At 39.0% G+C, this 22,509-nt stretch overlaps 1 protein-coding gene and 1 non-coding gene across 2 annotated transcripts in view; both read right to left on the reverse strand.

Annotated features, from left to right (window-relative positions):
- SCMH1 (Scm polycomb group protein homolog 1) overlaps positions 1–22,509 on the reverse strand; it is a 197,443-nt gene that overhangs the window by 32,616 nt on the left and 142,318 nt on the right. The window contains 2 exon segments of the mRNA XM_075554608.1: positions 3,567–3,693; positions 8,710–8,942. Coding sequence (XP_075410723.1) covers positions 3,567–3,693; positions 8,710–8,942 — 360 coding nt within the window.
- LOC142438175 (U6 spliceosomal RNA) lies at positions 6,593–6,699 on the reverse strand. The gene has a single exon (XR_012782603.1). It is a non-coding gene; the product is annotated as a U6 spliceosomal RNA (small nuclear RNA).

The raw sequence follows: 22,509 nt of genomic DNA on the forward strand, positions 1-22,509 counted from the left end.
GGGGAGCACGCAGGAACTAGAAGAATGATGTGTCTCACCAGTTCTGTACTGCACCTTGGTTGAATTATTCCTTCCTTATAACCCTTATGTGGAGGGGATAGCCAATTGGGCTTTGGGTCTCCACACCAAACACACTCATTCACATCAATATAGTTGTTTGTCTGGGATCTTATGATACCTGATACCCAATCCCGTCGACACCTCATGATCACACAGGTTAGTGTGCTTCTTCCATATAGGATTATTTGTTTCCCTGTTGGATGGCTGCTTGTTTAACTTCAAGCCTTGAAGATCTAAGACCCTATATTTTTTGATAGCTGGGTACCATCTGCTCTCTTCATCACATTGGCTTATGTATCCATTTTGTCTTCAGTGATAGTGTCAAGAAGGTGAGTATCAAAGAGTGCCAGGTTATTAGAATAAAATGTTCTTGTGTAAAGGGAGGCCTTGAGTAGAGGCCCAAAGTCTGTCTTCTATCTTAATAGTTAACATATAAATATATGTACATTGGCTTCTATACCTTTCATTATACATTAGTATATTTACATATATACATGCCTATAGCTATACCTCTATAAATAGCTTTTGCCTCCTATTTCCTCCTCTATTTCCTTTCACCTTCCTCTTATCCCACTATCATGTTCACGCTCCATTATGCTCTTAGTAATTCCTCTCAGATACATTGCACTTGATTAAACCCCACCAGGCCTTACCCATGCTCCTGGCCATCAATTTTGGATCTCTTGTTCCCTTATCCCTGAGTTTGTTGGTTCCCCACTCCCCCACCCCACCCCCTCCTCTCCCAGAACCACTGGTCCTATTGTTTTCTTCTCGGGATTGTTCAGGCTGCCTATCTTACATAGATAGACATAGGGCAAAAGAAAAACAAAAACAGAAAAGAAAAAAAAAACAGTTCCAGGTCTGGCTGCTGACCCTTATGTATGTTTTCCGATCAAAACAAATCTGGCTGGACCAGAGTACACACACTGGTATAGAAAAGAGCTCTGGACACATGGAACTCAGGACAGATAAACCCCTCAGGAACAGTAGTGGGAGTAGTGATATCATGAGGGGGAAAGGGGATATAGGGGGAACCCATCACAAGTTTGGATAGATAGTGCCTCCCCCACCAAAGGGTTGAATAACAGAAATGTGGGTAAGGGAGACAATGGACAGTAAGATGTGAAATAATAATAACAATACATAATTGATCAAGGATTTATAAGGGTGGGAGGGTAGGGGAGGGAGGGAAAAGAGAGGAACTAATACCAAGGGCTCAAGTAGAAAATGTTTTGGAAATGATGATGGTAACATATGTGCAAATATGCTTGATAAAATTGATGTATGGAATGTTATAAGAGCTGTAAGAGCCCTCAATAAAATGATTAATATATATATAAAACAGCAATAATAAAATAAAGCTCTAATTTTCCATGAGTTATACGAGTCATTCTAGTGAATTATCAAACCTGTAGGTGCAGTGGGAGCCAGGTGGGCAGCAATGTGTGTGAGGACCAGGGACCCTGAGTTCACACTTGGTATCCTGAGGATAACTCTTGAATTTGTAGCCAGCATGCCAATAGTGTAAAAGTCTACATGCTGATGTGAGGTAAGTGTTGGGTTGCTAATTACAAGACCATCAGTTCAAACCCACTAGTCTCTCAGTGGAAAAAAAAATGAAGCAGTCTACTCTCCTAAAGATTTTCAGTTTCAGGAACCATATAAATATCACCGTGAGTCAGAATCTACAAGATGACAGTGAGTTTATGTCAATCGTGAGGGGAGTTCCAGGCTCGTGGCTAGTACCTAAAATCTGCGCCAAACTGGCAGTCTCTTGGACTTGTGACGTCTGCCTATTGTTCTGGGTGGTTAGTTATGCAGAGGTGCTTGACTTGCAGCTGGTGTCAGTACAGTGTAGGAAAGGAAGCAGTGGGACTGGTGTGGTTTTCCCGAGCAAGTCAGTAGAATAACATAAAGCTGACAAAGAAAAAGTAATACACACATGCTGTTTAGATATATGAAGGTAAATGAAAGAATTAGTTGAGTTGAAAGTAATTGCCTCTGGGGAAGCAGTAAGCAGGAGCAGGCTGGAGGGAGTCAGGTTGTTTCTGTAGAAAGTCTTGTTGGCCTATTGTTTCCTTAAACTTCAAGTATATATAACTGATCAAAATTAAAATAATAAAGTTTTGCATAGTTAAAAAAAATCAAAGGTTGTAATACAGGATATAGTGTCGCACAGAACCTTACATCTAAGATACTTTTTACTGTTAACATGTGAAAGACAATAAAGATAACTTAGACATATTCTATTATTGTACAAATGTGGAAACTGAGGCAGAGAGAGAGAAAAGTGAAATTAAGGTCAAAGAGAGTGAGCTAGGGTCCAACCAGGAGACAATGATCAGCCAAGACTTCTATAGCCTTATAGGGGATAAGCTACAGGTCAAATGAGGGACAGCAGTCTGTGGCTGACTGCCAGCAAAGATAGTGAGGCATGCTCATAAAACTGCTGTGAGTGCTTCTGCTCCTGCTGAAAAGGCACCTGTGGCTGACTAGAATGAGGTGGGGTACAAGGAAGCAACGATATAGGCATCTAGTGGACACGTCACGAGGCTAGAAAATAGAATCACTATTTTCACCAAGGTGCTTATTTGCCCTTACTTCTTCATCCATAGAGCTGAGGGAGAAAGGCCACTATTCATTAACGTAATGACACTCTTGATTAAGTAAGCTCAGTAACTGCTGGAGCAAGTGGCATATTTGGAGAAATCAAGAACCGGTTTCTAGGCCCCTAACTAGAGCTGTTGCATTCTAAAGGTCATTTAAAGAGGACTATGACTGCCATTTCACTTCAAGCTCTAACATTTGAGGATTTGGGCCAAGAGACTTGATTCTTTAAGAAAAAGGCCACCCAGAGGCAGCATTCCAATTGCTTACATTTCCTTAGAGAAGATGAAGCGTACACAGAGTAACTAGAGTAAGGTTTTACAGTTGGATCTTAATTTATGTATATGTAAAACGTGCATTTTTCTTTATAGCTTACTTATTGGGAGGCTGTCTATTTTAAAGGGGTAGCTCTTTATGAGTTACCTGAACAGTTTATAAATTGGAACAGATACAGAGCCCACCCACCTCAGCCACCAGATTTGGCTTTGAATCAAATATTCGTTGGCTGGTGTCCAAAAGTAACCACTTCATAGCATCAAGATTTTCCACCATCAATGGTGTTAAAGAAATCTCAGGCATTTCAGACGTATTTGAGTGATGACAAAATTCAGTGAGATAAGCACATAATCTCTGGAAGGGGCACCCCTAACGAAGAAGGATGGGTTCTACAAACTAGGCTAGAGATCTGAAGTTAGCTCCGCTTCCCACCCAGCTCTCCAACTGAGAGTTCACAGACCATCCATGAATGTTTCTTTGCTTGGACAAGTTTCTTGGAGACAAATCATGAGCCAAAGACTCTAAAAATGGACAGGGGGCTGTGATTATGGGTGTGAGGCAAGGCGAAAGTCAGACTCTAGAGTCTGAGACTTGCTGCTGCTGGTCCCGTGGTCTGCTCTTACCTGTGGGGGCCTGCATGGCTGAGCTGGGGATAGTGGCAGCATCTTGGGGCACAGTGCTGGTGTCCGGTTCAGGGGTGCTGGTTGTTGGTGAGGTGGGTGGTGGGTTCAGCAAAGTCCGAGGTTTTCTCTGTCAAAATGGAGGGGGAGAAGTTTGCTACCCATACTATGTAACTTGTCTTCTCATTCCTGTAGTCAGAGCATTTCACTCACCTAGGCAACAAAAATATTGTGGAGGGACTGTGTGATCTTTGGTTTCCACATAGCACTGGGTCCAGTGCTCCTCAAAACCTTTTTTTCTGAGTGTATCTACAAGAGGACTCTGTAGAGCCAAAGCTTAATGTCTTTTTAAACTAGATCCAATATTATCACATAAAGTTCCAGATTCTTTACAGGTTGGATGGGCAAAAGCAAAATCAGGGGGAAAGTACTGTTGTGGCTAAAATCTACCTTGACGTTTTGACTTTATGTCACTCTCTAAAAGTAGTAACAGCTTGTTCTCCAACTCTGTAAACTACTTCTCCCTGCTTACCTTGTCAGCTCTTTACCTGCCTTTCTTTAATTCAGACTTTACACTCTAGTAATAATATCCAACTACATTGCTTCTCTAAAAATCATGTGCTTTTCCTTGGTCTACAGCTTGACAACATTAACTGTCCCATCTATCTGGCATGTTTTTTTCTCTTTTGAGTCTTACAAACTTCAGGGAGCTTTTACAGACATTCCCAAATAATAATTGTCTTTTAAGCTCTACACTTTGTACTGTTGCACATCACAATGTATGATCTTTATATGTTTATACACTAATGTTCTCTGGAGTATTTCCGCAGGGTGATGATATCAGAGGTTATTTCCAAGAAACAGTTTTGTTTTTTCTAAACTTTATTAATTTTGTTGTTGAGATGATACATAGCAAAACGCACAGCACATCCACAGTTTCTGTATGTTTAATGACACTGATGATATTCTTATGGAGTAACCACTCTCACTCTCTCTTTTGATTGTTCCTCCCTCACTAATGAAACGCTCACTGCTCTTCAGGTTTCTCGCACATGGTGTGAGTTGTTGTCAGTGTGATCCCATGCAGACAGTTGTTAAAAGAGCACAATGGGCATGACAGACCTTATTTACTAGTTGAGCTACACTACTGCTCAGTTTTAAGATTACTGCAGGGGATACATTTTGGTTTGAAGTGTAAAGATGATCTCACGGCAATTGTTTTAGTGGTTCATCTACCTTCCATGGCTCAAGAAAATCTGGAGTCCATGAGAATCTTAAATTCTCTTCTGCATTTTCTCCCTTGTAATCAGGGTTTAGAGCTTTCCCCCAAAGAATCTTTGGTTAAATTGTTCAGGAACAGTGGGCAGGAACGATACAGTCCGTCTGGTCTCCTGGCAAAGGAGGCCATTATCTGGGGAGGCAATAGCCTCATCCACCATGTCCTCCTGCTGCTCCCGATTTGCTTTCTTCCTCTGTTGTGCCGGATCAATAGAGACCGATTGTTGTGCCTTGGATGGCTGTTTGCAAGCTTTTAATACTCTAGGTACTATGCAATGAACAGAAACACTAAACATGTTATTAAAAAACTGGGCTGTCCCATGAAACTCTGACCATAAACATTCATATCAAAAAACAAAATCCTATGAGGTGTTGGTGTACATAAGCAGCCTTATTGTCCAAATTATCAAACAAGTTTTGTTAATTCAATTTTTTAAAGTTAAAATAGTCAACTGTGCAACCCTACTCTTATTACTCAATATGACATTTCTGCCACTGTTAACCTGCTGCTCTCCCTCCCCCCAAAGGTTCCCACCATGGTCTCCGTACATTTGCCTTTTCTTCTCTTATTATATAAGTGAGGTCTTATAATATTTGTCCTTTTGTGATTGGATTATTTTGCTTACCATAATGTTTTTATCCATCCACACTGTAGTATATAACAAGACTTCATTTCTCCCATAGACTGAGTTATATTTTATTTTATTTATGTACCACTATTTGATAAACTATTCATCTGATAATATTTAGACTGTTTCCATAGTGCTGCAGTGTACACTGTTTTGAGGCTTTGCTTTAATGTTTGGGGCACATACCTATGAGTGGAACTGCTGGGTCATATCGTAGTTCTATTTTTAGCTTTTTGAGCCAAAGCCACACTGTTTCCCACAACATCTGAACCATTTTGCGTTCCCACCAGCAATGGACAGGGTTCCAATTTTCTAACATCCTCACCAACATTTGCTATTATCTTATTTTTTTCTTTTTAAAATCTTAGTCATTTTAGTGGAAGTAAAATGGTTATCTCATTGTGGGTTTGATTAGTCAAGAAACAGATTTTGAATTGCCTTTCCGAATGCTAACAAACCTAACGATCCCCAGGATCCAGACTCACAAGGGCTCAATGCTGGGAGCCATACAAACGGATCTGCCTTATAAGAGTTTTATGTAATGATAGCACTGAGGAAAGCAGGCATATAGAAGGATGGCAGTGCCTATGAAAGCAATCATGCAGCCCTCACGAAACACTGCAAGCACACATGGTACATGCTTTAAAATTACTAAAAATGAATCTGAATAAGGAATGAGTCAAGGAAGATGGGTAAAACCAGTTCACTATCACCTATTGGATTTCATGGGCACCCTGAAGAAAGAAGCCTGCTAATATGCAGAAGAAAACAGAAGGCATTGTTATTGATATAGATACATTTACATGTTTTTAGATATTTTACCTCATTTATTTTTACAGGTGAGAAAACTAGGGCTCAGAGCTTTACCCCAAGAAATACTCCCAAAGTAACACAGCTGTAAAATATGAAGATCAGCTTTAAACCTAAGTGTTTAAGTTTTCTGACTTCAAAGCCTAAGTTATAGTCATAAGATTATTTAACTTCAGAATGAAATATAAAGTTTGCAGGCAAAAAAGGACGACACAATACCCTGGTAGAAGGAAATAGGAAAGTATACAGAGGGGCTAGTTAGGGAATCAACTGTCATGACATAAAATACAGGGTAAGAAGATAATTTTTTTTAATTATATGGAACGCTTCACGAATTTGCGTGTCATCCGTGCGCAGGGGCCATGCTAATCTTCTCTGTATCGTTCCAATTTTAGTATATGTGCTGCCGAAGCGAGCACAAGAAGATCATTTTTTGGATAAAGAGGGTTGGACAGAAAAAGGACTCCAGTTACAATGTCTGTGACTGTCTGAGGAAGCAAAGCAGAGGCAATCAGAGAATAATAATTTGGATGGATCTTAAAAGTAATTTAATGCAACTATTTATTCAATACTTCAATTCCTCTCTCCCTGCAAACTTCTCATGCATATTTTCATTCAGGCCCTGAGGAAATATTCCTAGTGATAAGGGTTTACCACTTCCATTATGGGATAGATTTAAGGGGTCCTTTTGTTAGAATAAACCCTGTGTGAGTGAATGTTTGTATGTTGGTTCTGGTTCTGTCTTGCAGCTTCACAAACAAGTTAGCATCCTGACTGTCCTCAAGATGTCCTCATAGAATATAAGTATGGCTTCTCTGGCCTTGGCATCTTCAGGTCTTTTAGCCTCTCCCTCAAAAGAGGACGATGAGAGGGGAATAATGCAGACAAAAATGAACTAGAACCTTAGTTAGAAGTTAGTGGTAATGGATCAAGAGAAGCAGCATTATACACAAATATCAGCATGTGGTAACAATAATTCAAAGCCAATGAGTAAGGGGCAACTGACATTAGTAACATCATCAGTATCGTCCATTCACCTTTCTGTCTGTCCATTTGTCGTCCATCCACTCATCTATCATCCATTCATCTACCCATCTTAAATTTGGTGAGTATCTCCCAAGAAATTGAGATGCAAAGCAATGTAAGACGAAGAGAGAAGGAAGATTCCGTTCTTGACTTTGAGGAGCTCATACTCTAGAATAGCGGTTCTCAACCTGTGGGTCACGACCGCTTTGGGGGGGAGGGGGTGGAATGACCCTTTCACAGGGGTTGCCCGAATCACAACAGTTGTGAAATTACAGTGATGAAGTAGCAATGAAAATAATTTTATGGTTGGGGATCACCACAACATGAGGAACTGTATTAAAGGGCCAAGGCATTAGGAAGGTTGAGAGCCACTGCTCTAGAAAGATTAAGGTCAGCTGAATCGGCTAGCCAACCAGTAACTAAACATACAAGCCACAAACAAACCACCTGGGAAAGAATTTCTGCAATTGTGGAAGAGAATGGCAAGGAAGAAGTGGGTATCATTTTCAGTCTGGAACTGAGGTAGTTCAGGAGGGAGATTCAGAGGGATGTACCAATAGTCAGGAAGTGGAAAGAGGTGATGCCAAAGGAGGCTCTATAGAACCAGTTGGAGAACCTTCTCTCTCTCTCTCAATGAGTTCCCAAGTTAAGATATGAAGAACTTGCCTGAAGAGCTGCCACAACCAAGCGGACATGCTTTCAGTAACAGTGATCAGAGAAACTTGACTCAGCAATCTTTTGATATATTAGAGGTAAGTAGTATATGATAGGGCAGTATTGACCATGGAACTAGAAGACCTAGGGATAAATCTCTGTAGTCTTAACCCTTTATTAGTTATGTGACCTTAAAAGATACCATTTCACATCTCTAAATTTCAGTTTACATAAAGTTAAGACTACTTATCTTCCAGGGTTTTATAAAGGTCATATGTGCTATGTGTGTGCCCAATACAGAGCCTCATACCTAGAAGACATTCAAAACACACACACACACACACACACACACACACACACACACACACACACACACACCTTAAAGACAGAGAAGACACATAAAAAGAAGTGCATTTTCAGTCAATCTGCTATCCTTCTTCACATACCTGGGTATCCATTTTGGGAAGGTTAACATGAAGCATGGCCTTCCATCTATGGAAGAAGTCAGATGATAATCCTCGCAAATGTAACTTTCAAAGTTAAAATTTGTTTATTCCTCTCATTATAATATCTTGAATATTATCAACTAGCAAGTAAGCAGAGATGGCAACCCTGGAGATTCCTTTTAAAAGCTTACACGAAGTGGAGAATAGGGTCAGAAACACCCCTTTCTAAGATGGATAGATGTGGATGAGTTATCCTTTTACAATCTCTTTTTTCTTTCTGTAGGAATCCACATTTTTACCTACCTTACTGCCAGGTTTGGGACCTCTCTTCTTTGGAAATTTCAAAGGTTCAGCTGACTTAGATGGGGTAGAGATGGAATGGGAAATTAGGGTCTTGGGTGTCCGGCCCCGCTTCTTTCCTGGTTTACGCCCCTTCTGCCCTGGTTGATGCTCCAAGAGAGTTTTGGTGCTGCTGTGGGTGCTGGACTTCTCAGTGTTCACATCAGATGCAGGATAGGGATTCTTTGGAATCACAACTGCAAGAAAAAGACTCATTCTATTACCCCCCACCCCACCTGCAGTCCCATCCCAGCCAGAGGAAAAGGGACTTGTCACTTCGGCTCAGGTCATCGAAGCTCGTTTCCTGACATTTGACCCAAATGTTAGATCAATCTTAAATGAGAACTGAAATTAGACTGGCTAGAATTGGAGGTTCTTAATTGTGTATGTCTTTCAGATGTGTGTGTATGTGTGTGTGTGTGTGAGAGAGAGAGAGAGAGAGAGAGAGAGCATTTTTTTTCTCTCCACGTCATCTAAATTGAGTTGAAGGCATATAAACAAAATCATAGCTCAGAGCTGGCTGCTCAGAGTTGGAATGTCTCTTAGAATTCTACTATCCTCTCTTGCTAGAATGAAACCAGGAGGCTCACACAAAGGAGGAAGTCATACCATATGTAGGTCACACTGTGACTTGGGACAAAAACTACTGTCTTGAAACTGGGCTCTAACAACAAACCCAGGGATTTTCTATGTCCATCTACTTGGCATTTTGGTGTGATTACTGTAGTGAGTAGTGAAAGACATGGCAATGTAAACCTGATAGATTCTCTCCTTACCTTAAAATTCTCTGCTTCCTATTACCTTTAATCTAAAGTTCAAATTTTTATGCTGATATTCAAGGACTTTTGTGACTTTGTCCGACCCTGTTCTTTAGTATGTCATTCCCTATAGAAGATTTACATTCTAGCCCCCCTGTTTTGTGAGCATCATTCCTTCATGGGTATAGAACACTTGATTCTTCTTAGGCATCTCAATACTCAGTTTCAACCCTCATCTCCGGATTGAGACCTCTCACCACCACCCAACTAAGTCGGTTACTCCCATGTCAAAAGTTGTCTTATGTACACAACTCTGTTAGAACAGTTTAATTTTACCCCAGTAATTTGTTTCCTCCTTAAATGGCATATTTTATTTTGAGGCAAGAAATAGCTAATTCACTCCCCAAATAGCTATTGAGCATGGTTCTAAGCTCTGGAGACAGAAGGGTGAATAAAACACAGTTTTCACCTTCATGGACCTTATCTCCTATTGGAGGAGGCAGAAAAAAAACATACAGTATTCTATTAGGTACTGCTAAGTGCTATGATAAAAAAAAGGTATACAGAGAGAATGATAGGAAAGTTAGATAGAGAGTTAAGGAGGTGACATGTGCACACAGTCCTTACAAGGTAAAGTTCTTACAAGGAAAGTCCTTACAAGGCTTTCCAAGAGAAATCCTGCCAAATAGAGGAAATTACTTAGTGCAACATTCTGAGACAATCAGTACAATTGAAATTATGAGAGCAGAGTGGAAAGTAGAAAGAGGTTAGGCTAGAGTGGGTGTTAGCAGTAAGACCCCAACGGCTGTAAGAATAAATGCGAACTTATTTGAAGTCTTAAAGTAAGTCGCTGAAGGGCTCGGAGAAGTGAAAGTATGTCTTTAGAAGGAACAGGCTGGCTGCTCTGTGAGGGGAGCAAGAGCAGAATTAGGGAGGCTGGTTAATGGATTAAATGAGGCTGGTGGCATAGTGGTTCCTCTGGTAACCTCAGGGCCAGCAGTTCCAGCTGCAGACCTGGGGAGAAAGACAAGGCTTTCTCCTCTCATGAAGAGTTACCATCTCAGAAACTCACATGGCAGTTCTACTCTGTCCCACAGGGTGGCTGTGAGTAAGAATTGGCGTGATGGCAGTGAGTGCGAGTTAATCAATTATATCACTGCGTAATCTCCCAAATCCTCACTGCTATTGGTCCCAGCTCACAGCCGTCCTAGGGGACAGGGTGAACTGCCCTCGTGGGTTTCTGGGACTAACTCTTTACAAGAATAGAAAGCCTCATCTTGCTCCTGCAAGAAAGCACCAGGTGGTTTCAAACTGCAGACCTTGTGGTTAGCAGCCCAACTGGTAACACATTATGCCATCAGGGCTCCTTTTCTCAGGGGTTAGGGAGAAGAGAATGAGGAGCATTCATGTTTCCATGCTAGATGTAACAGACTGTGGCAGTGGAAAATTGCTGATGCAACAGAGAAGCCAAGTGAATTATTTTAAAAGCTGTTGTAGAGTTGTAGAAATCATGAGGGTTAAACTGAAAATCCAGACATGGAAGAGGCCTTCTGAGGTAGCTGGCATTGTATTCCCCCCCTGAGGGCATTTGCTAATATGGGGCATGAACCGTTTTGCTTGGCCCATGCAAAGGGGCTCTAGTGGGGAATAGAGAAATCTGAAGAGAGGCTTCATTGATAGGTGGAAACATGAGGCGCCTCATCAAGTACAGCCAATTTCCCCATAGGATATCTGCTGAGTTGTGGAGGCTGCTAAGCTAGGCTAAGAGCGTCTTACAGACGGAATGAAATCTTCCATACTCTTGCAGTTTGAGGCAACAAGATCCTGTTAGAAAGAGATTACCGGAAACACATAGCTGTTCTCATCATTAAGATACATGCCGTATTTTGAAACTGTAGTGTGTGAGATGAAAGAACTAAGCTCCCCCACCCCCGCCCGAACTTTTAAGGACAGGGCAATTTCTTAGTTTTTCGGGGATGGGAGACGGAGAACCGCTAGTTTTATAATCAAAGCATACGTGGGCACATGTTTTTTAAAAAGTGATGACAAAAGGCCTAATCCAGCCCTGGTCTAACTTAATCCATGAGTATCTTGAAGTGATTATGCCCTCATCTTCTTAACCTTACAGAAGAAAGAATTATTTGATGGAAGACATAAGTAGGAATCTTGAAAATACATTTTTTATAATGCCCAGGACATAATGAAGAATTATTAAGTACAAAAAGGAACAAAACAATGTAATTGGTAATTGAGAAAATATAGGCAACAGAAGGAGATCTATATATGATGCAGTAAATGGAACAGATTTTTAAAAAGTAATTAATTCGCATGTTAAATAAAATAGAAAAATATAAATAAAATGTGAAAAATATAGATAATTGAGATCTATAAAAACTGAGTGACCATCCTAGAAATGAAAAGTACAAAACCAGAAATTAAGTAGTCTCTGGATGGGTTTAAGGGCAGGCAAGATTCAGATTCATCAGAATGTTGTGTCCCAGAAACCCAGAAAGTGTTTTAAGAAGGGGAATTATTATGCTGGCTGTACTAATGAGATGCTGCTTCTAATAGAATTCTCCAGTCTTGCCTCTATGTCTACCAGAGCAAACCTTTCTCTCGGTTAAAGACAAGAACCTAATTCTAGTAACATATACCTGGCAAGCCGAGACAGGAGAAATAGAGAATGTTGGTGTGTTGGGGGAGGTGGGGGGAGGAGATGTCATTCTCTGCCATGGTATGACAGGACTAGCGTCTTACCCAGACAAGATGAGGGGCCAACTAGAATCCTTTTTTATTTTAATTTTAAAAAATCATTTAATAGGGGGGCTCTTACAGCTCATAACAATTATATGAAGCATATTTGTACATATGCTGTCATCATCATTTTCTAAACATTTTCTATTTGAGCCCTTGGTACCTCTTTTTCCCCTCCCATCCTCATGACCCCTTAGTAAATTATTATTGTTTTCATAACCAGAATCCTTTTTAATTCGGTGTCTTATCTTCCACTAATCAGAATTCAGTTGGATCCTAGATTTTTTTTTTTTTAACTTTACAGACCTGGTAAGACTTTCTTAAAACATGTTCTTCTTTTAAGAAAAATCTATTTAAGTAGACAGCAAATGTTTTGAGAATGATGATGGCAACAAATGTACAAATGTATTTGACACAATGGATATATGTATGGATTGTGTTAAGAGTTGTATGAGCCCCCAATAAAATGATTTTAAGAAAATTTAATTTCCATTTTTGACAATTTGGGGACCAGCTGTAAATCTTGAATCCCACATTACCTTCCAGGGTTCTAGAAATGTTGATGTGGTCTGGTGGGACTCCATGTTCAAGATAACAATTCTTTTTCATAAATCTGTTATACATATATTTTTTGTAGGAAATTTTTGATCAAATGAGAGAAGCGGCAGGTTAATCAAGTGATCCATGTTAACTATATCAAAGAAATTGCCAGATATGGAACAAACTGACATCAGTGTCTCTTGATGTGACATAATGAATATATTACATAATTTATGTAGTACCAAAACCCTGAACCAGAAAAACCCAAACTGAGGTAAATTTAATAAAACAATTCACCTAGTACGCTTCACAAATATCAAAACCACGAAAAAATTTAAAAGCTAGAAAACCCATTCCAGATTCACAAGACTCAAGTGACATGCCAACTAACATAATATATGGTCCTGTATTAGCATATCAATTTTTTTACTTATAAAGGATATTAGTAGAACAATTGGAAAAATCATCGATTTGGTCATCAGAACCAAGTTCTGAATCATAGTGGCCCTAAATACAATAAAAAATATTGCCTGATCTTGCATCATCCTCACAATCTTTGCTGTTTGCGCCCATTGTCGCCGCCACTTTGTCAATTCATCTCATTGAGGGTCTTCCTTTGTTTCACAGATCCTCTGCTGTACCAAGCATGGTGTCCTTATCCAGGGACTGGTTCCTTCTGATAGTATGTCCAAAGTATGCGAAATGAAATATCTATCACCTAGGCTCATGTCTAATGAACATATGTTAATACTATAACATTAATATAATTTATATAATACAGTATATTAATAAATAAATGACACTAACATTTTAAGTAATACAATAAAATATTTATATTAATGACATGACATTACTATATTAACAAGCTAATATAGAATATATAGAATAAATATTAGCATATAACATTAATTATATCATAGTAATATTCTTTGGCAATACCATAATTCATATATATCAATCATTTTTGGTATCCTTTAATTCACTGTCCAGCTTTTGAATGCATATGAGGAGACCGAAAATACCATAGCTTGGGTCAGGTACACCTTAGTCCTGAATGCGACATCTTTTCTTTGTAACTTTAAAGAAGCCTTTGCAGCAGGCTTGCCCAATGCAATGCATCATTTGATCTTGATTGTTGCTTCCATGGGTATTTGTTGTGGATCCAAGTGAAAGAATATCCTTCACAACTTCAATATTTTCTCCATTTATTGTGATGTTGCTTACTGGTCTAGTTGTGAGAATTTTTGTTTCCTTTATGTTACATAAAATTAATTCTAAAGGCTGTAGTCTTTTATCTTCTTCAGTGAGTAGTTCTGCCATCTTTGCGTTCAGTAAGGTGAAGCCATTTACCAGGTGGTTAATGAGGCTTCCTTCAATCCTGATGCCTTATGCTCCTTCATATAGTCTAATCTCGAAGATTATTTGTCAGCATAGAGAATAAATAATTTTGATGAAAGAATACAACTCTGACACACAGCATTCCCAATTTTAAACAACACAGAATCTCCTCATTATGGTCTAACAACTGACTTTTGGTCTCTGTACAGGTTTTACATGAATATGTTACATGTTCTGAAATTCCTATTCCTCATAATGTTGTCCTTAACTTGTAATGATCTACATAGTTGCATGCCTTTGCATAGTCAATAGAACACAGGCGATATCTTTCTGGTATTCTCTGCTTTCAGTAAAGATCCATCTGACACCAGGAATGCTATCCCTTGGCCCAGGTCCTCTTCTGAATTTAATTGAAATTTCTGTTGCTGTACTGCTACGACAATTTTTGAATGATTTTCAGGAATATTTTACTTGAATGTGATATTAATGGTATTGTATGCCAATTTCCACATTCGGTTACTCACATTTCTTTAGATTAGAGACAATTATGGATCTCAAAATCAGCTGGCTTATTAGTTATCTTCCAGATTTCTTGGCAAAGACAAGAAAGCACCTCCAGCGTTGTATCTATTTGTGGAAATGATTCAACTACTGCTCCATCAGTGCCTAGAGCCTTTTGATAAACCAACGCCTTCAGTGTAGCTTGAGCTTCCTGTCATTCTTCCATTTGATTTAGCTATTCTGCAGTCAAGAGGATGTTTCAGAGTCTCTTTTGACATTTTATCTTAAAAAAAAAGAAGAAAAAAACAACCCTGGCTTTTAAAAGACTATTCACTCTCTATGTATGATGTCATCCACAACTCATCTGGTCTGAAGTCATTAATGCTCAATGCATCAAATCAAATCTTGAAATAGTCTCTAAATTCAGGTGGGATACTCAAAGTCATATTTTGGCTCTCATGGACTTGTTTCACTTTCCTTCAACTTCAACCTTAACTTGTATATGAGCAATTGATGATCTGATCCACATTTGGTCCCTGGCCTTGTTCTGGCTGATGATATTTTTCCATTCTCTTTCCACAGATGTAGCTTATTTCATTCCATGTGGTAGGGCCCATGTATACAGTTGCCATTTATTTTGTTGAAAAATGGTATTTGCTGTTTTGAGAATGACGAGGGCAACTAATGTACAAAAGTGCTTTACAAATTGATGTATGTATGGATTATGATAAGAGTTGTATGAGCCCCCAATAAAATGATTTTTTAAAAAGTGAAAAAAGAAAAATTGTATTTGCAGTGAATGAGTTGTTGATCTTGCAAAATTCTATCACTTTGATGCCAAGTGTGGCCCATAAAAGTCTTTTAAGTCTGAATATTTAATTGAGTCCAGAAAGACCCCATGGGGGATATAATCATAGGTATTATCTAGTAAATCTGAAAATTTACATACCAATAATTCTCCATGTTAACTAATCTCCAGAAAAATTCCTGCACACGTATACCAGGACACACACACACACACACACACACACACACACACACACACACACACACGAATGCTTTTGGCAGTGTTATTTATAGTAATTGAAAACTTTAAATGATCCAAATGTCTGTTACTGTCGGTGGCTCAAATCTACCAGCTTCTCTGAGAGGAAAGATGAGACTGCCTGCTTCTGTAAAGATTTACAGTTTTGAAAACTATTTGTAGGGTTGTTATGGTTAAAAATTGACTAGATAGCAGTGGGTTGGTAGGTATACACTAATACTTTAAAACTTTCTAATTCCTAATATGGAGATAAGAAGAGATACAACCCACATAAGTGAAAATATTTGGAGGTCTATAAAAGAAAATAAAAATTTCCTAGCAGAAAGTTGTTTTTTTCTTTTTTAAAATAAAAAAATAGCCTGAGTTTAAAATCTCTGAACAAAGAGTAAAAGGCAGAACAATGGACCCGTTCTCTGTAAGCTTCTCTTCACCAGCCCTTCTCCTGCTATCCCTCAATGTACATAAACTCACACCAAGGAGAACAGTTTATGATGCCAATTGCCTAAGAGGTTGCCCTTCTCTGGCTTCAAAGATCTAGATTGAAGAAACGGTCCAGTAATATTTAACATTCCTGAAAAATCAGGTCATGTGGGGCTTGTGTGAACAGTTAGCAGAGAGTAGATTTCATGCTAATTTAAAAGCTTCTTAATAAATGGTTTTCTTAAGCTATCTCAGGGGACTGTAGGATTTAGAAGTTCTTCCTAACAGAAAGCTTTGCTCTATTATATTCTAACTTAATTATCCTAGTTAAAAAAAAAAAAACTAGGGTGAAGTCAGGAGACCAGGAATCTAATTTCAGTTCTGTTCCTTATGTGACCTTGAATCTATCATTTAAGTGCAATCTTTTCTTATTTTTCCAAATGTAAATGACAGAAATAATTTGTGATCAATTCAGAGATGATGAATGATAGATATATACTCTACCCAGTATTGATAAATAAAAGCAAACAACTGCCATCGATGTGACCCTTCGGGAATGGGTAGAACAACCTGTGGTTTTCCAAGACTGTAAATCTTTATAGGAAAAGAAAGCCTCTGCTTTCTCCTCAGGAAAGAGGATAGGCAGGGGTTATTTGGGCAAAGGAGAAAACAATATCCAACAAGAGGGAGATGGGTGGGGTGGTGGTGATAGAAACAGAGCAACACAATGAGTTGCTGAATTTTAACACTGACAATCTGTTCTGTAAACCTTCACTTAATTCACAATAAAAAGTTTTTTTTAAGGAAATATACTCACATTTTGATGTACTAAGGTTGACAGAATTACACTCCAATTAACAACATAGTTTGTCAAATTGCCCACAGATGGGCCCTGGGTCCCCACTCTGTACTCCCCATTGTTCACAATGCTATGATTTTTTTTCAGTCTTAGATGCTTGATACCTGATCCCTTTGATGCCCCGTACTTTCACAGGCTGGTGTGCTTCTTCCATGTGGGCTTTGTTGTTTCTCAGTTAGAGGGCTGCTTGTTTATCTTCAAGCCTATAGGACCCCAGACTCTATGTCTTTTGATAGCTGGGCACCATCAGTTTTCTTCACCACATTTGTTTATGCACCTGCTTTGTCGTCAGCAATCGTGTCAGGAAGAGCCGTGGGGAGGAGATGAGCCAGTCAGTGTGTAGTGTAGCAACGATGAAACATACAACTTTCCTCTAGTTCCTAAATTCTTCCAACCCCCCCCCACCCCCGTCCCCATGATCCCAATTCTACCTTACAAATTTGGCTAGACCAGAGGAGGTACACTGGTACAGATAGGAACTGGAAACACAGGGAATCCAGGACAGAAGATCCCTTCAGGACTAGTGCTTAGAGTGTAGATTCTGGGAGGGTGGAGGGAAGGTGGGGTAGAAAGGGGGAACCGATTACAAGGATCTACATATAATCTCCTCCCTGGGGGATGGACAACAGAAAAGTGGGTGAAAGGAGACATTGGACAGTGTATAAGATGTGACAAAATAATAATAATTGATAAATTATCAAGGGTTAATGAGGGAGGGGGGAAATGGGGAGGGAGGGGAAAAATGAGGAGCTGATACCAAGGGCTCAAGTAGAAAGCAAATGTTTTGAGAATGATGAGGGCAACAAATGTACAAATGTGCTTGACACAATGGATGGATGTATGAATTGTGATAAGAGTTGTGTGAGCTTCGAATAAAATGATTAAAAAAAGAAAACCCTCAGGACCAATAATGAGAGTAACAATATCATGAGGGTAGGGGGAAGGGGGAACCGATCACAATAATTGATATACAACACACACACACTCAGGGGGACGAACAACAGAAACACGGGCAAAGGGTAACAGTGTACAGTTTAAGATATGAAAATAATTTATAATTTATCAAGGGCCCATGAGGGTGGGAGGGTGGGGCAGGGAGGAGAAAAAAGAGGAGCTGATACCAAGGGCTCAAGCAGAAAGAAAATGTTTTGAACATGATGGTGGAAACAAATGTACAAATGCATTTGATACAATGGATGTCTGAATTGTTATAAGAGCTGTAAGAGCCCCCAATATAATGATTTATTAATTAAACAGTTTTTAACGGGACATTTGAATGGTAATAATGTGATAGTTTTAAAACTTGTACTCTTCCCTGTCCTCAGCATTTTCTAGGTTTCTCCCTTCTTCCCTTATCTTCCCACCCCCCTTAAAATGTTGTTGTTGTTGAAGGGTGTGGTAATCCTTAGCTTACGAACTTCTCCAAAGTTTCTTTTTCTTCAGAAACAAAAACCATAAGGTAGGGGAAACTCGTGAAATTCTTTGCAGTATAACTTTGTAGGGGCAATCTTTAATTAAGCTTATACTGACCTAAGAGAGCCGCCTAAGGATAAAGTTTAGAATTACTCTAGGTCTTTCTGGGTATGCATCTTGCCATGGGCAGATGTATGAGGCTCTCCAAATTATGTGCATGTGGGTGCCTTTAAATGCCCCAATTTCCCAAGGAACCTTTCTCCGTGAAGTTTTGATTCTGGCATTTCTATCTTTCTCTTCTACCTCAGCAGTCACAGGCGCCACAGTGCCTACAATGCCCCAGGTTACCCTTACTTACCATCACACCACTCTGAAGGACCGCAAGTTGGACAAAATAGAAAAGCACTTTCCTTTAGCTGGACAGATGGTAATTTGAGGGATTTGAAAAGGCAAACACCATACTTGGTTAATATGGAGTGCTCTGCTCATATCACAACCAAGGACTAAGATCCCAAGGTGGCAACACTTAAAGCCAGTTGCCAAACAGAGGTTGAGAGCAGAGCTCAACGCAGTAGTAAAAAGAGTTTGAATCTTCCTACTATTCTGATCTTTCCTTAAATTGCTATGATCCCTTATCTTTTTATCAGTTTTCACAATGTCAATATTGTCATTTTATGTCTAATTTTTGATGAGCATGAAAGCTTCTTACTCTTATTTCCCTATCTACTCTAATTTTAACAAGTGCTGTTTTTTATCAAACTGTTCTAAACTTTAAGTTGCATGATGACCTCATTAATGTAACAGTATTTTGGCTAAATACTGCATTAACATAACTTCATGCCTTAGGGAATAGGAGAAGAACTGATGATTTTCTAATTATTTCAGTATAGAAGTCTTGGCACAATTAACTATATAATTTCAACAGAGCATACTTTTTTAGTGCTAGACAGAAGTACTGCTACCAGCAGAGCAATATCTAGGAAACGTCATATGAACATCTTCCATATGCTTCATTTGTTCCCTCAAATTTTCCAGTGGGCCTTGATGGATTCATTTCTGATAACACTCAGGGCTCTAATCATTGCTCCTTACTCGGTTCCTGTACTTGGCTGCTTCCTGATTATACCTTTAATACTCAGCTTTAGTGATCAGCCTAAGTGCCACAAGGACTTGATTTTCAGCATAAAGCTTAACTGTACCATGTGCATTTCTCCCTATGGAATACCGGCAGTGCTATAGTCACAACTCCGGGCAAAGTCTGTTTACAAGCGACAGCTTACCTGTGGACTGGTAGAAATGGGCGAAATTGTTGATGTCTGTATAGTTTACAACAATTTCTATTTCTATTGTAATTAGGAAAGTTGTAATTGGTATGTAACAACGTTGACCCCTTAGCTCAATGGCTCTGTCTGTTTTGCCAAGAAATATGCTAGAAGCTGAAAAAAAATGCCATGCTGATATTGTTTATAAAGCAGAAGGTTCTTGACTGAGCATGCAAAATTATATCTTTTTAAATGTACAGATTTGAGTCTATGCAGCAAAGATCTTTAAAAACATACTACTCTTTAGACTTAGATTTGTATTTCTGTGACTCTAACTTAAGGATAAGGATGCCTAATGACACCATGCTTAAGTGCATACCTAATAATCTAAAGTCAGGGGCTCAAATCTACCAGCTGTTCTAAGGGAAAAAATAAACTAGCAATCTACTCTTGCAATGTTTTCAGACTAAGAAACCTAATAGAGCAATTCAACTCTGTACTACAGGGTCACGCTGAGTCAGAAATGACTTTATAGAATGCAACAAGATATAGTTCTCAGCACCGAAAAAGTATATTGTAAGTATTTTTACAAGAAAATTTGAAACATTACACTATGGGAATGATCAAGAAAACAATGGTATATTCATGCAACCAACTACTATGAAATTATTAAAATGAAGATATAAAGACTATGTAATAACACAGAAGAAGGAAGAAAATGGAATATTAAGCAAAAAATATAATTTATAATATGCAGCAAGATTAAAATGCAATTTTGAGGGCATCATTGGGTGGGCTCGAACAAAATTCTTTGTAAAGAATGAAAATTAGAATTAAATATATATTAAAATACTAACAAAGGCAACAAAAAGGAAATTGGGAAGTTCAGGCTAACACACTGGATCTAATGGAAGTAATTATATGAGTTAATCTCTTGTGCCTTATTCCAATTACTGACTAGATGATTTATCCAAAATAAAGTCTAAGAAGTTTGAAAGTTGGAAGGGAGCTTACAGACCAGTTAGTCTAACCTCCTTTTTTTTTTTTTAATGGCCAGGGAAACAGAATATTTTATATTTATATACATACATTTGCCTCAAGGTTTGTAATGAAATTAATGGCAAAGTTGGAGCTCAAACTATAAGACACATGATTTTTCAGAAGCAACAAAGCCCACATGGGAGCAGCACACCAACATGTGTGATCATGAAGGGCCGAGGAGACCAGGTTTCAAGCAACAAAGGTGGGGGAAAATCATATCCTCATGAATGAGGGGAGTGCATGATGGGGACCCAATACCCATCTGTAGACAACTGGACATCCCTTGCAGAGGGGTAGTGGGGAGGAGATGAGTCACTCAGGGTTCAGTGTAGCAATAATAAAACTCACAACCTTCCTCTAGTTCTTAAACGCTCCCTCTACCCCGCCCACCCCCCAATTCTACCTTGCAAACCTGGTTAGACCAGAGGATGCACAATGGTACAGTTGGGATCTGGAAATACAGGGAATCTAGGGCAGATGAACCCCCAAGGACCAATGCGGAGAGTGGCGATACCAGGAGAAAAGGGGGTAGGGGTAAAAAGGGGGAACCGATCTCGGGGATCTACATATAACCTCCTCTCTGAGGGATGGGCAACAGGAAAGTGGGTGAAGGGAGATGCTGGGTAGTGTAAGATAAGATAAAATAATAATTTATAAATTATTAAGGGTTTATGACGGAGAGGGGAGCGGGGAGGGAAAAAAGGAAAATGAGCTGATTCCAGGATCCCAAGCGGAAGGCGAATTTTGAGGATGAAGAAAACGAATATATATGGGTGCTTTACTCAATTGATGTATGTATGGATTGTGATGAGTTGTATGAGCCCCAATAAAATGATTTTTAAAAAGATATATGATTTTTGAGGAAGTTAATTCATGACTCTTCATGACAGTTTATTTATCTGTAAAATATGTAATGTTTCATTGTGGGTTATTATCAAAACTATAAATTACACATGATGGCAAAGAACTGGTGTGGGGGCTTTGTTTGACCTCTAGCTTCAATAGGGATGATAGGAGACTCAGCTCAAGGCCAAATGCCACAAGGCTAAAGTCAGATATACTTCCACAATCATCCTTCTTTGTGTAATTCTGACACTAACCATCCCTCCCATGGCACTCTCCTCTGCTGGGTTTGATAATTTATTGTAATGGCCACACAGAACTCACAGACAATACTCACAATCACAGAGGTGTATCCGAGGAGCTAACAGGTTATGAGAACATCATACATGAAGAAAGCAGATCATTGAAATGACAGTACAGAAAGAAAAGATCAAAGTGGATGCCAGAAAACACTCTAAAACATGCTCTTGGATCATAGAATAGCTAATGTAAATGGAAGAAATGATGGGGTAAAAGAGCTGGACAGGAAATTTCAAAAGGCAGCTCAAGAAAACAAAATGTTATAATAAAATGTACAAAGATCTAGAAGTTAGAAAACCAAAAAGGAAGAGCATGCATAGGGTATCTCAAGCTGAAATAATTTAATTAAAAATCTAGCTGTCTGTTGCAATATTGAATGTCTGTATGGGCAAAATATTGAACAATACAGGAAGCATCAAAAGACAAGGGAAGGAAAACAGAGTCACTGTCCTAAAGAGAACAAGTTGACATTTAACCATTCAACGGTTTCAGGAGAGAGCATATGATCAAAAACCAATGGTATTGAAGGGAGCAGTGAAGGTGCACTGAAAGCATTGTCAAAAATCAAAAGCACTGGAAGCACTCATTAGTCTATGATAATCTATTTGGAAAACAGCTACCTGGCTAACTGATCAGAAAAGAACTATATTTGTGTGCATTCCAAAGAAATGGAAAGAATACATAGTCATT

The sequence above is a fragment of the Tenrec ecaudatus genome, chromosome 1, assembly GCF_050624435.1.
Source record: "Tenrec ecaudatus isolate mTenEca1 chromosome 1, mTenEca1.hap1, whole genome shotgun sequence".
Classification (NCBI taxonomy): Eukaryota; Metazoa; Chordata; class Mammalia; order Afrosoricida; family Tenrecidae; genus Tenrec; species Tenrec ecaudatus.